We start from the raw sequence: 15,227 nt of genomic DNA on the forward strand, positions 1-15,227 counted from the left end.
GCCTCCTGTTATGCTCCACCTTCTCTTGCAAGAAAGTGGGATGTGTGTCAATGAGTGTCCTGCAAGATGGTTGAGTGATGTGCCTGTCATTGTTGAATAGCTGCCAGTGTGTATGACCTGTGAGTTGTGGGTGTGCAGCTTGCAACAGTGGTAATGTGTAAGCATGAGAGGAAGCGTCTGATTTAGAAGAGTTGAGTACTGATTGATAGAGTTTGTTGGTACGGGGGTGTAGTGATTGGAGCAGTGGATGCGGCTAATGGTGCAGTTGGCAGGAGATCCCACTTGACAGTTGATCTCACTCACCCTGACCCTCATGTCAAAGCATTGAACTTCGTGGTGCTATGCGCCTGGCATAGACTTCATCCCCTACTGCCTCCCACTGCCTCGGGAGCCTATGTCTGCAGGGCCTCTTGCCCCCCCATGCAGATATAGGATGTCCCTCCTTCTGTCCACTTCTTGCACCAAGGCTTCTAGTGAATCATCAGAGAACCTTGGTGCATGCTCTCTTGCAGGCCTGGTACAAACTCAGTACGGCAAATTGGTGAGGTCTGGTGTGCAGATTGGAGAATGTGGGATTTAGTAGTGCGCAACCTTTATTCAATATTTTAACATAACTCAACAGTTTGAAAATGTAGGGATGGGAGCTGCATCTGTGTTTTAGGTGTGCGATTCTGATCTCCATGCGGACCCGTATCTTTTATTTTACAAATAAGAGGTGCAGGCTGCCTTTAAGAGGAGCTAGCCACTCGCGATATCGGGGCCTGCCACTCGCGATATCGGGGCCCCTCTGCTGGTGAGCAGCCATTCAACAGCACAGCTAGGCCTGGCTGGACACAGTAATCAGGTAAATCACCAGGCAGCACAAATGTTATGTGCTGCCTGCATCTCAACGACCGGGCGCAGGTTCATCGAGCACCGTGACCCCCGTGCCCGGTTTCGGTGGTTATCCAATATAACCCCCATAAAGTTCAATCTTTATGGCCTTGAAATTATGCTGTGTAAATTTTAGCACAAGTGCTTAATACATTATTTGCAATTCTTTTGTCTGCTATGTAACAGAAATATTAACCCATTTATTTTAAACGGGTGATGTCTCTGTTAAAATAGCAGAAAGAAGAATCTCTAGGAAGTACTCAGCAGTGTTTACATTAAAACTGAGTGGATGCCATTGTCTATTTTTAATTTCCACAATTATGATCCCATGGTTGAGACACGTCCCCTGAGACAGACTGTGGTGTAAGTAACTAGAGGACACAGGAGCAGGACGCAGCATTGGTTCCACCTTCCAGTAATGTTCCCTCAATCTCTATTGCTGTGAGAGCAAGAGGCAACAGTGAGATTTTACTAAATGCGGTACTTATTCTTTAAATTAATTTAGAATCCATCAGCTGTCTCCCTTCTGGAATTTGCCTGTGGGGTGTCTCTGCTGAAAATTTACATTTTAGTTGTGCTTAGTTGTATTATTATACTAATGCCTTTTAATGATTAGGGTATTATAGATCTACGCTCTCAAAATATTAAATACTATAATGTGCTACAAATGCTCTTCTGGTCCCATGGTATAATTTTTTCCTTGCGGTTTCTATCAACACTACAGTTTATATCTGTATCATATTAAGACAATTCTGACAATTTTACAATATGGTAGACTTTAATAGAACAGTAGGAGTGGTTATTCCTGCTGCCTCCCTCCTAAGTCTTGAACCTCCTGCCTTGATTGATCCTCTGGTCAAAAGAACTGAAAATAGCCACCTGACGAGGGCACGGTTATAAGTCATGATGGAAATCTTGCATGGTTTCAAGTTTAAAAACTCCCTTAAAGGGAGAAACACTGCTGTGATTTCCCAGTATCATATCTTTATCCATGGTATATGAAGTACAACTTAATTGGAGGAATAATGATTGCTACACTTAATAATTTATTTCCAATATATTTTAAGCACAAGAATATGTAGAAAAGGCACAATGATTTCTGATTTGCCAAAAAATAATGAGAAACTCATTTAGTGATAGAGCAGGAGTAGTAGTACAAAAAAGGCAAGAGAAATTGGAAATAAATTCAGAATGTAGCAGCCAGACTAAGATATGTTTTGGAAAGTCTGCACTGAGGCTAAATGAAGAAAGGGCAGGGTGGGATTCCTGTGCATAATTACTTTTATTTTTTTCACAAGCTGCTTCAGTTGAGCCACGGAAGTGGTTTTATCAGGGCTAGCCCATCATTTCAAGCTATGCTATTAAATCAGCAAAAAGTCACATATATATATTAAAATGTACATTTATCTGACCTGTATTACACAAGCCAGTTTACGGTTCCCTGTTTTAACCAACAGTTAACGAAGCACAGCTATAAAGATTGATATTTTGCTGTACAATTTTTTTCAAATTGTGTCCCAGAAATAATCAAAAAATTGCAGCTGTTCTCACCATTTGGAACACATTGCCAAGTGGAATTTAGTACCTTACATTAAGTTTCTGTGCAAGTTACCTCAGAAAAAAATTCAAAGTTCATGCTTTACCTTGCTGTGATTTTATACAAAAAAGTCAAATGACCATAGCTGCTTCTAATGTCTTTACTGGAGGTTTTAGTTAGCAACTATTTCTGTCAGTCATTGAAAAAGATTCTGGGAGTTATCAGCTGATACTTGGCAACAGCCTGGTTTTGGAGTTTCTTCAGCTGAGATGATTGCTCTGGGAACTCCATTGAATTTAATACACAGGTTTCTGAGCTAGACACGGGCCTCAAACAGAAAATATTGGATTCCAGAGCTTAGGCCTAGACAGTTAAGATACAGCCACCAAATGGTGGGAGGAAGGGAGCGATGGTTGTACAAGAATTGAAGGAATGCAGAGTTCTTGGAGGGTTGTAGGGCTGGAGGAGGTTACAGAGATAGGGAGGGGCGAGGCTTTGAAGGGATTTAAACACGAGGATGAGAATTTTAAATTTGAGGCGTTGGGGAACTGGGAGCCAATGTAGGTTACCGAGCACAAGGGTGATGGGTCAGTGGGTCTTGGTGCAGGATAGGATATGGGCAGCAGAGTTTTGGATTACCTGATGTTTATGGAAGGTATAATCGTGTTTGAAAGTCAAAAACGCATTGATGAGAGTTTCAGCAGCAGCAGGGATAAGGCAGGGATGGAGGTGGAAGTAGGAGGTGTTTGTGATGGAGTGGATATGGGGTTGGAAACTCAGCTTGGGGTCATCGAGGATGCTGAGGTCGGGAACAGTCTGGTTCAACCTGAGACAGCGGCTGGGGTGGGGGATGGAATTGGTGGCAAGGGTATGAAGTTTGTGGTGAAGCCGAAGACGATGGCTTCGGTCTTCCCAACGTTTAACTAGAAGAAATTGCAGCTTATCCAGGACTGGATGTCAGATAAGTGGTCTGATAACACAGAGGCAATGAATGGATCAAGAGGAGAGGTAGAGCTGGGTGTCATCAGCGTACATGCAGTACTGGAGAGAGAGGATGTCCTGGAGGGGTCAAGGACAGAATCTATTTGGTTAGAGTTAGGAAACAATTGAGGTACCATTACACTACTGGGTGTATTCTATAGGGCACCAGCTAGAGGGAAGGATATAGAGGAGGAAATTTGCATGGAAATTACAGAGATGTGCAAGAACCATAGAGTAGTGATAATGGACTTCAATTATCCTAATATAGATTGGGATAGTAATAGTGTAAGGGGCAAAGAGGGAGAAGAATTTTTGAAGTGTGTTCAGGAGAACTTTCTTGACCAGTACGTTTCCAGCCCAACGAGGAAGGAGGCATTGCTGGATCTGGTCCTGGGAAATTAGGTGGGTCAAGTGAAGCAAGTGTCAGCGGGGGAACAGCGATCATAGTGTCATAAGGTTTAGAATAGCTATGGAAAAGGACATGGACCACTCTAAAGTAAAAATACTCAATTGGAGGAGGGCCAATTTCAATGGGGTGAGAACAGGTCTGGCCCGGATAAATTGGAATCAAAGATCGGCAGGCAAAAGTGTAACTAAACATTGGGCGGCCTTTAAAGAGGAAATGGTTCAGGTACAGTCCTGGTACATTCCCACGAGGGGGAAAGATAGTGCAATTAAAGTCAGAGCTCCCTGGATGACAAAAGAGGTAGAGAGTAAGATAAAGCAGAAAAAAGGGGCATAAGACAGATGTCAGGTTGATAATACAAGTGAGAACCAGGCTGAATATAGAAAATGCAGAGGGGAGGCAAAACAGGAAATAAGAGGGGCAAAGAGAAAGTATGAGAATAGATTGGCGGCCAACATAAAAGGGAATCCAAAAGTTTTCAATAGGCATGTAAACAGTAAACAGGTAGTAAGAGGAGGGGTGGGACCGGTGGCAAAAGAACCAAAGGTAACATAAGGAAAAACTTTTCTACACAGCGAGAGAAGAAGAAAGGGTTGGAAATGGGGTGGTAGTTTGCAAGGACAGAGGTGTCGATGGTGGTTTTTTTTGAAGAGGGCTGTGATGACGGCAATTTTGAAATGGAAGGGGACAGTATATGAGGGGAGAGAACTATTTACAATGTCAGCTAGCGTGAAGTACTTATTATACAAATTATCTGGTCATTCATTAATTTGTCATTTGTGGGACCTTGCTGTGCAAAATGGCTGCTGCATTTTCCTGCATTACAATAGGGAATGCATTTCTGTAAAGCGCTTTGAGGCATCCTGAGGATGTGATAAGGCACTATATTAATACAAGTTCGTTCTTTCTAAGTTGTGTGAAAAAAGCTTATCTACGTTTAGCTTGAAAAAAGTCCCAATGCAACTTTTCCACTGAGAAAAGTAAATAAGTTTTATGTAAATGTATAATTATTTACAATTTCTACTTTAAACAAAAGAAAACACAGGTGGCATAATCATACTCTCTGAGCCAGACTTGCTCTCTGAAATATTAGACAGTAGTCTAAATCTGAAACCTTATCTTTTTAAAAAAAACTTTTAAAAGTCATTATCCATTTTGCACTGCATAAGGAAAACTCTATGGGGATAATTTTCATCTTCACGCCTGGGCGTTGATCGGACGGAGCAGATCGCCCACCTCTGTAGAACCTGCCTGATTCCAATGGGATGAAAATTGGGCAAGTTCTACAATAGGCACAGTCTATTCTGCCGGATAAATGCCCAGGCAATGACTGTGAAAATGACACCCTTATTTCTTTATGTTCATGGAACCACTGTCTCTGATGAGATCTCTTTAAAAACTTCTTTCCAAATCCTTTGCTATGCCCAGACTCCCCTCAGCACCCGCCTTGCAACCACATAACCTCTAATGCACCATGGGAGAGCTGCTAATATATGTTGATATTTATAGTGTATTGTTTTCAAAAGTTTGTTTCATTTTTGAGTGACTTCCAGCACAGCAATACTAGAGAAAGGGATTGTATCCTAAATGTATGAACTGTATTCCACAATTAGATAGACTAGTGTTTTTGTACAAATGAGCAGTAATGTTGTTTAGGATTAGTTGTCAAGACAGTCTTTGAAGTTCGAGCCTCTGAAACTTGCATTTCAGTGACAGTTGTGTATGTTTCACGAGAGATCACTGAAATGTTTACATAGAAAATTATATCCATGACCATCTGTTGTATATTTTTGAGACTGTGTTCCTATTGGAAACATATTCAGGCAGAATTAATTTAGATTGTCATTATAAAAGCAAACCAATTAACCATTGTACACAAAGCTATAAAAATTACTTGCATTTGTTCATAATTGCATATTAAAATCACCAGTTTTAATACTTTAGGAATTGAATAAAGATTAAAATTGTAAGTAGTATTTCATTAAACTTGTTAAAAGCTTTCCAAGACTACTTTGTCAAAGTTGTCTTCATATAATTACTTTTTTACACTTTTAATAATTAAATCTGTATTTTTTTAAACTGGAGAACGTCAATGCATTATTGGACTTGGCTAATTGGTAGTGTGTGGAGATGCAATCATGCTAATCCTGCCTCTGTCCGATAGGTGGAAAGCTTATTGAACATCATTGTGTCAAGAAAATTCAAGCAATTGGGATAAAATCTATTTAAGAATAGAACAGAGAAATGGTTTAGATAACTAACACAGTATGATGAGTTGAAAGCATTGAAAATTCTGGGTAGGTGGACAGCATCAAAAGTTTTTCTACAATTTGTAGCACCTTTTTGATGTTCATTCAAGGCTTGTGAGAGCAATAATATTATGACTGCAAATAGAGAAGACCTCTGTTTGACTGCACAAATGCAGCAAAGGATTTTCAGCATTAACCCTGTTATAATGGCCTGAGACAAGTGGTGAGATCACAATTTGGATGAGCGTGATTATTTGCTAAATACAATACATAAATGCAACGGGTTCTTAACACCGTGTGCACTCTGGCATTATCGCATTACTGGGATCCTTTGTTGCTTCCCAGACAGGAATATAAAAGCAATCTATCCTATAGTGAAACTGGCTCCAGAAGCATTTCCCTGATAAGGGGACCCCCTGCCCTCCATGAGTGCCTGGTCCAGTGGGTTTAGCTGTATGGTTAATCCTCAGAAAGTGGTTTGATTATTGCTGACCAGAAATGGCAAAATGGTATTTTTTCTTGCTATCAAACTCTATTAATTCCTTAGGTAGGTTACAACATAATTTATCACGTGACATGTAGATGATGCACTGTTTGTACTTTAATAATGTTGTGCTGGCAACCTTTTTGACAGGAGAGAAACCAAAAATTATAATTAATTTACTGCTAATTCTGTAACTATATTGTAACACCAGAGTATTTCCCAAGCCCATTAAAGCTGCTATATTTCTTTCTTAATGATGCTGATCTGCATGCTGATTTCAGGTTAGTTTCATACATTAAAAGTCACCTCAGTTTTTCCAGGGTAGATAACTTCAGTAAAATAAAATTGATCAAATTGAAAACAGAAACCATTTTATTATGCAGAGTATTTCAATACAAATCCAGGCAAAGGAATTTTAACATGTTAATTTTGTTTTTTTTTGTAGATTTCTTACATTGATTTAGCAGGACCGACAGGACGAAGGATAGAACGGCGTTTGGCCATTAACCGTATGCAGGATATGGTGATTTGCTGGTGGCAAACGGCTAATGGAGATGCCTGGCCCTGGACTCCAATATCCAATGAAAGTGACCGAGCCAATGTGGTATTGTTAAGCTGCAGGAATGGTAGACTTGAGGTAAAATATTTTATAAACTGCGTTTACAGTGAAGTGCACAAAATTATATTTCATAATCCACGTTTCCCCTTTTATCCCAGGCTTATAGTGCTATTTTTTTTTTTAGCTTTTTATGGAGGGCATTTTGGGAAAGTTTCCCAAGTTTTTCTCTATTTTATCCCTACTTTGTCCGCCTAACGTCCTGCAACTGAGGGGTCAGGTGCACGTTGTGATCCCGGGCTGCGGTCAGTGCCCCACATAACCAGCTGCACGGAGGTTCTGGGGCTAACCAGATGTAATCTACTCACTAGATGTGTTAACGTTGGGAACTGAGCCAAGCAGGATATAAACCTGCATCCAATCCCAATTCATGGCTTTACAATTTTTATTCTATTTTACTTTATACTTGGACCCAATTTTAAGTTCAGTTTTGTTCATAACCCAGATGTAATGTGGGATATTATTATTACAAGATTATTTTCTTTTTCCTGTATTAAAAGGCTTCTCTGTTCATATTTAATTAAGGTGATGTTTGCGATTATGTGTGCCGCAGTGTGAAATCAAACTAGCTAGTTTGGTTAACACACCCTGAAATAAATCAAATCTTGTTTTTCTTCAGAGAGCCGTAGACTTCAATCATAGCAAAGCTTACTGATATGTTTCCTTTGTTGCATTTTCAATCTGCAAGTTAAGCCAATTTTCTACTCCGAATGTACCGTTTGAAACTATTATTTGCTCTGGTATGTGGTCCTCTCTGCCCACCCCAAGACTTTCTTGCAGTGCCCATGCAAAGGATGTGTTAAATTGAAAGTATTTCATATACATTGTACTTTGAGGTGCTTTACTTGAGTATACGTTTTAAAAAATTAAACGTTATTGGGAATTGTTTCATTACAGGAATATAATCAATCACATTGTGCTTTCTTTGAACTAGTGTGATTCAGAAGCTGTGAGAACCCAAAGCTCTACTCCTAGTGTAGAGTGGATATATTTTTAAATGGTTTTGTTCTGGGCTTTATTGAGGATGTGCACTTCTATCGTGCCTTCAGCCAGTTGTTGAGCTGAACTTACTTTCCAATATGCATTTTTCATTTTTTTTTACCCCTGTTGTTTTTACTCTTATCTGCTGAAAACAGGCCATTAATTCCTTTCCCATTCCCATTTTTTTTTAAAGAGTAAGAGGAATGAAATGTTACCCATCAGCAAATTGGAGGTACAGGTTTGCAGTCTCATGAGTTAATCACATCAATAACTCGCAGGGCTTTTATGTAGTGATTTTCTTAAGTTTTAACTAACTCTTTAATAAACAGTTCTATGACAAAAATTGGTTTTAAAAAGATGATATTGCAGTGGTTGTATAGTATTTTCAAATTCTGCTGTTTCTTAAACTGCCAAATATTAAGTCTCATATTTAGGGATTGTTAATAGCTAATGTTTTTGTAGAAAGTTAATTAGTAAAAAGGTCAAAGGAATAAGAGAGCCAATCTCTGTAGTTAATAACAGTGTAGAATATCAAGTTTGTGTCTGGACACAGCAGGATTTGGTGCTGCCTGATTGGAAAAAGGGTTGTCCCCACAGGAACAACTTGGTTAGCCTAATTTTAATACTTGCATTAAATTCTGGGTTTAAAGGGCTGCTGACAGGGGATGATGGAAACATTTAAAGGGATGCAGCTACTTAATGGTAAGTGGTCGCACGTGGGGAAAATATTGTGATGGCCTTCAAAAAGGCTATAAATAATTTCAAAGCAGATTTGAGCCTTTTTGAAGGCTTTTTGTGACTGCCAATACACCGTGACCAGCACGATAAATGTAGCATGAATCCAAATCATGGGCTAGTGGTGAAGTGGCACAGCATTCAATCCTCTTATTTGATGAATGGCAAAGTGATAGTGCTGCTGAATAAGGTGGGTTTGAGGAGGTTTACCTTCTTCACCACTCTAGGGCACCCTCCCCAGAGGACAGCAGGGCACATGGCTGGTAGGAGTAAGCAGGCAAGCTGTGTCCTACCTACAAGATCTGGGAACAGATGCGAAAGAAGATGGCACACATTAACAACATTAAGGAAGATGCCAAGGCAAGGCTTTCTAACAGTTCCATTTATCAGGTACATGGCCCACATACACATGTCACCTGCCACATATTTCCTGCTCCCCCTGACAAACCTTCACACAACCTTCCAGTTCTGACCATGCTTCCCCATAGGCACATTACAGCTGAATTAGAATTGAAAGTCTTGGCACACTCGCCTTCAAAGGGCTTTATACATAAAAGTATTACAACACAACCTACCTGCATGATGTATGGCCACTTGATGACACCCATGCTGGACTCTCACTATGCAATGTGCCAAAACTAGTTCTCTGCTTGCACATCAGATAACAGACCCAAATTGTAGGCCATGTTGAAGGCCACTAGAATAACGACAAGAACATCAAGAGTAGATGAACCAGCAGGCCTTGCTCAAGCCCTGGGCTAGTAACATCCACTTCTTGTGTCTTCCCTTCTTCTCTTTCCCCCCACCCCCACCCCACCAATCTCACAAACATCACACCAGCATTGTAATATTAGCCACTTGTTTGTTATTGGAGGCCAGGACTAGTACTGCCATTGAGCCAGAACAAGGCAGTACCTCTCAGCACCCTATGTCTCTCTCAGCACCCTTTGCAACCACCACCACAGCTACATACATCCCAGGAGCTAGTGAGCTTGAGTAGCACGTGGTACGTTAGAGGGCACAGATGAGGAAAAGCAGGTGGTGATGCCATAACGTGAACCTGCTAGTTGCCTTCAAGGACCCCCTGTACGTAATCAATGCAGTGACAGTCCACTCTGGGTAGGAAAGGAGATGAACTAGCTGGTTGTGCTGACTGATGCTCAGCCACTGTTTTATGTTTCTGTGCGCAACACATTGCTGAATGTACAAATGATGCCTATGCTTGACTGGAAGGATGTAGAGCAATAAAAGTTGATTGTGAGTTCCTTGCCTGCCATTAATACTGCCAACCCACTGGTACAGGTGGGCTGAAGTTGTCTTTGCAACAGACAGCACAGCGCACTAACAGGATGCTGCTGACCTGCAGCCTGTAGAGACAGTTCGTCCAATCATTGCCAGTACGTGTACCAAGGCTGCAGATATCATTGATATTATGACAAGTCCAAAATCAGCTGTGGATCTTTCTGATCTTTCTGTCATGTTTTGTTTCATCTTGTAACACTTAAATCATTAAATACTGTGATAATGATTTCCATATGTCCTCGCACTTAGTTAGATGCAGTGTCACACCCTTGGGTGTTATGAATGATGATATTCTACGAAACACTTTACAGATCCTGCTTATATTTCCTCCATAGTCTATTCTGGAAAACACAAGAAAAGTAGATTAAGCATTAGCTGAAAAATAAATTTTAAAAAATCATGCTACCAACATTTCCTGAAAAATGGAACATGATCCTCAAAAAATGTCAAAATGTTGAAGAAATTGACCACCAATCCCATGGACCCCTCTGAACAGACCGTGAGGCAGATAGCAGCCCCCCACAATCAGCTGAAACTAAAAGTCCCACACCCTACCACCCACACACAAACAGTAGTCCACTGCTCACTCCCCATCAGGCAGAAATTCCTCCATGAACTCCTGTCCCCCCCCCCCCCCCCACCCTTTCAACTTAGCAGAAAAACAGCCATCAACCTGCACTCACCGAGCAGAAAGAAGTTCACACGCACTCTGTGCACCAGTAATTAGGCCGCAGCTGCTCCCCCTGCCCCAGGCCACTGAGTTGGAATCAGGGAACTCCCAACACTAAGTAGAAAACAGTATACAAATCATGCCCTGCCCCAACCTCAACCGCTACTAAGCACAAACTGAACAGTGCCCATTCCCCTCTGAGAACAAATCCCCACCTCCCACCCACTGGGTTGAAGCTTTCCCCTCATATCCACAGAGCAAATTGGGGTCCATTCCTCCCCCTACCCACAATAAGCCGTACCTCAGTCCCTGCTGAGAAACAACTCCTACTTCTTCCAGCCCCTCATCCAGAAACAACTCCGTATCAGCCCCTCACCCTGAACCAAAAACCTATCCTCTGTAATATCCGCCCCAAACAGGACAAGAAAAATGCTCTTCGCCTTGCTCACCATGGACTTGAACTTGTGCTTTAGCCTTGTACAGCTCCTGCCTCCCATTGAGGAAAATAGGCCCGGTGCCACCAACTCTTCCTCTTTCTCTCCTTTTCTCCCCGTCCACCTCCCTTTCTCCTCTTTTTTCTTCCCTCCCCTTCTCCTCTCCCCCTTACTGTGAAGAAATGGGGGCTGGCCCAATGCCACACATCCCTTTATTGTCTTCTGTTTCTCTGTTTTCACCTGCTCCCCTGTCCTCCTCCTCCTCCTCCTCCTCCTCCCCAACCCCATCCACCTTCCCCATTCCTCTCTCCTCTCCCTGTACCTCCCTCTGTTTCCCCCTCCCTTCCTATCATCTTCCTTCCCCTAATCCCTCTCCCCTACATGGGCCCAGTTATCCCACCACTTTCTAACCAACTTTACCTGAATACTGGATATGGTCTTGACTCTCCATGTGCAATGCCATGGGAGATCAACTAGTTTCAATTAAAAGTCCAAATCACCCTACTACATGCATTGCTGAATACATAGGGACAATTTCAACCATGCCCGCCTGACTGGAACAGCGCAGGCGGGTAGGACCTTAAAATCACTCCAGAGTACTTACCACTCAGTTCCTACCAGCCGCCATTTTAATCGGACAGTTTTTTAGTCAGCCAGGGGTCTCGTGAATACTGGGTCATAAGAACATAAGAAATAGGAGCAGGAGTAGGCCAATCGGCCCCTCGAGCCTGCTCCGCCATTCAATAAGATCACGGCTGATCTGATCCTAATCTCAAATCTCAATTCATGTCCAATTTCCTGCCCGCTCCCCGTAACCCCTAATTCCCTTTACTTCTAGGAAACTGTCTATTTCTGTTTTAAATTTATTTAATGATGTAGCTTCCACAGCTTCCTGGGGCAGCAAATTCCACAGACCTACTACCCTCTGAGTGAAGAAGTTTCTCCTCATCTCAGTTTTGAAAGAGCAGCCCCTTATTCTAAGATTATGCCCCCCTAGTTCTAGTTTCACCCATCCTTGGGAACATCCTTACCGCATCCACCCGATCAAGCCCCTTCACAATCTTATATGGTTCAATAAGATCGCCTCTCATTCTTCTGAACTCCAATGAATAGAGTCCCAATCTACTCAACCTCTCCTCATATGTCCACCCCCTCATCCCCGGGATTAACCGAGTGAACCTTCTTTGTACTGCCTCGAGAGCAAGTATGTCTTTTCTTAAGTATGGAGACCAAAACTGTATGCAGTATTCCAGGTGCGGTCTCACCAATACCTTATATAACTGCAGCAATACCTCCCTGTTTTTATATTCTATCCCCCGAGCAATAAAAGCCAACATTCCGTTGGCCTTCTTGATCACCTGCATACTAACTTTTTGATTTTCTTGCACTAGGACCCCCAGATCCCTTTGTACTGCAGTACTTTCCAGTTTCTCGCCATTAAGATAATAACTTGCTCTCTGATTTTTTCCTGCCAAAGTGCATAACTTCACATTTTCCAATATTGTATTGCATCTGCCAAATCTCCGCCCACTCACCCAGCCTGTCTATATCCCCCTGTAGGTTTTTTTATGTCCTCCTCACTCCACTTTCCCTCCCATCTTTGTATCATCTGCAAACTTTGATATGTTACACTTGGTCCCCTCCTTCAAATCGTTAATATAGATTGTAAAGTTGGGGACCCAGCACCGACCCCTGCGGAACACCACTGGCTACTGGTTGCCAGTCCGAGAATGAACCATTTATCCCAACTCTCTGCTTCCTGTTGGATAACCAATCCTCCACCCATGCCAGAATATTACCCCCAATCCAGTGATTCTTTATCTTGAGCAATAATCTTTTATGTGGCACCTTGTCGAATGCCTTCTGGAAGTCTAAATACACTACGTCCACTGGTTCCCCTTTATCCACCCTGTACGTTAAAATGGTTTGGGGTCCATTGATGCAATTAGGACCCCAAACCATTTTAACGCAAAATCACACAAGTCTCACCCAGCATCCAATCTGCCAGTAAAATCTAGCAGGATTGGCCTTTTCAGACCCCCTGAAGCAGCATTTAAAGGGGCACTCACCTGCAGGTAAGTAGATCACAGGATCTGTGTGCCATTGTGCTGTTTGGATTGCCAGAAGAGTTTCTAGCTTCCTGATCTCTCTTCTTCTCACATTTTATGCCTTACTTTCCCTTAGTAAGCTCTATCTGCTTATCATGGGTGCCGTTATTGCCAGTTTTAATTTGGATAGAGGAACAGTTGTCTTCTAATAGGAGCAGTAGCCTCAGCAACCAGTATGAGTAGCAGCTGCAGCTATTAGAGGGCAGCAGGTGAGGGGGCTGCTTGTTAGAGACCATACCCAGCACACAGGGTGTTCAGTAATTCCATGGATCAATCTGAAGATCGTAGAGACAGTGCAGCAAGAGGCTTCTCCAGCCAGGCTGTCTCAGACCTCTGCAGCCTCCTTCAAAAGGTCCTGCTGTCGGCTGGACCAGGGCATGGCCCACAAAGACGTCACAAACTTTAACTTCTTTGTCACCGGCTCTTCCCCGTCTGCTGCAGAGGACATCATCTTAATCTCCCAGTCGGCAGTACATAGCTGTATTAACTAGGTCACTAATGCCCTGTTTGCCAGGGCTAACCAGTACATCAGCTTCCCCATTGACCACAACAGTTAAGCTGAGCGCCCTGGGAAGGTGAGGAAGCAGCAAGGAGGTGGTACATTTTGGTCCCAGATAGTGAATGATGCATGTTCCACCTTCCAATTTGCCGGTCAATTTGTGATTGACCCAGTGGTATGCCCTCTGTTTCAGTAGGTGCTGGTCCTGAATTGGTGTATTTGGGCTGGTGCTTGAATAAGTAAGGTGCCATGACAGAGTGGGTGAATCTGTTGGAGGAAGGATCCCTCTGGAAGTTCCAGGCTTCTTGTCAGATGCTTCCTTCAGTAAGTGTTTGACACTTGTTAAGGCCAAAAAGGACATTCATTTTTGGAAGGTGCTTTCTGACTTGTGAACAAAAGATGTGACTGAGCAATAACAGGAGGCCTTTCAAGTCATGAGAATGTCTGCAGACCGGTAAAACTCATAGTTCTGTATGCAGCTCATCCCATTACCAGCCTGAGCCTGACTGCTCTCCTCCAACTTCACCATCTCCCCAGTGTGTCTGCTCAGGGGTTGCAGAACTCTTTCCTCATGCCTACTGAGGGGTCTGATGCTCGCTTCCTCCACCTATGGCAGGTTGTGTGCATGCCTTTCCTTTGCAAAGAACACAAAGATTTAGACATACTATAAACTAATATGCAATGTCTTTCACCCAGGTGTCTGCAGATATTCCTGTGCAAACCCTTGAAAGGGATGGTGGGGATATCTCTTGTGCTTATTGAGGGTGTAATTCATTTTTTCTTTTACACTGTGCGGTCCTGGATGGTGTGGGGGTGAGTCATGCTTCCAGCAGTATTCAATGTTCCCAGCACTGAATAGCTTTTTTGGGGCTTGTAGAATTGGCATAGACTATTAGTGCCACTGTCCTCCAGACTGCCCACACATCCTTTTTTCTGGGAAATGACTCCCCTCTTCTTCATGCCATTATCTCTGCCAGCATTATCTCCATGGCAGCTTTTGAAAATCTTTAGGCCTTGGTCATTCCAGATCCTGCCCAGGTGATGCTCCTTCTGCCGTTGATTTTCAATTTTCAAATGCACACTCCTGGCCATTGCAGCTGCAGCAGCCTTTCAATTGCTGTAGCAAGCCCTGATTTCTTTCCCTCCTAGCAGTGGAGACCCTGTCAGGAGCAGTATTCTCACTGAAAACCCACCTTGCATACTACAGAAGAGTCTCCTTAAGGACAATGGGGTTGGGTGCTGGGATCAGATGACTGGGCGGAAGTCCTGTCCCACCATTTTACCGACAATATCAGGAAAATGTAGCTATTAGTATCTGAATGTTTTAAAATATTATGCATTGCTTTACAAAC

The 15,227-nt window shown here is 42.6% G+C and overlaps 1 protein-coding gene across 1 annotated transcript in view; it reads left to right on the plus strand.

The window, feature by feature from the left end:
- The window catches only part of wdpcp (WD repeat containing planar cell polarity effector), a 122,798-nt gene that overhangs the window by 45,585 nt on the left and 61,986 nt on the right, over window positions 1-15,227 (plus strand). Inside the window, exon 9 of the mRNA XM_067989526.1 lies at window positions 6,976-7,167. Coding sequence (XP_067845627.1) covers window positions 6,976-7,167 — 192 coding nt within the window. The remainder of the gene's footprint in view (window positions 1-6,975; window positions 7,168-15,227) is intronic.

This window comes from Heptranchias perlo, chromosome 8 (genome assembly GCF_035084215.1).
Source record: "Heptranchias perlo isolate sHepPer1 chromosome 8, sHepPer1.hap1, whole genome shotgun sequence".
Lineage (NCBI taxonomy): Eukaryota > Metazoa > Chordata > Chondrichthyes > Hexanchiformes > Hexanchidae > Heptranchias > Heptranchias perlo.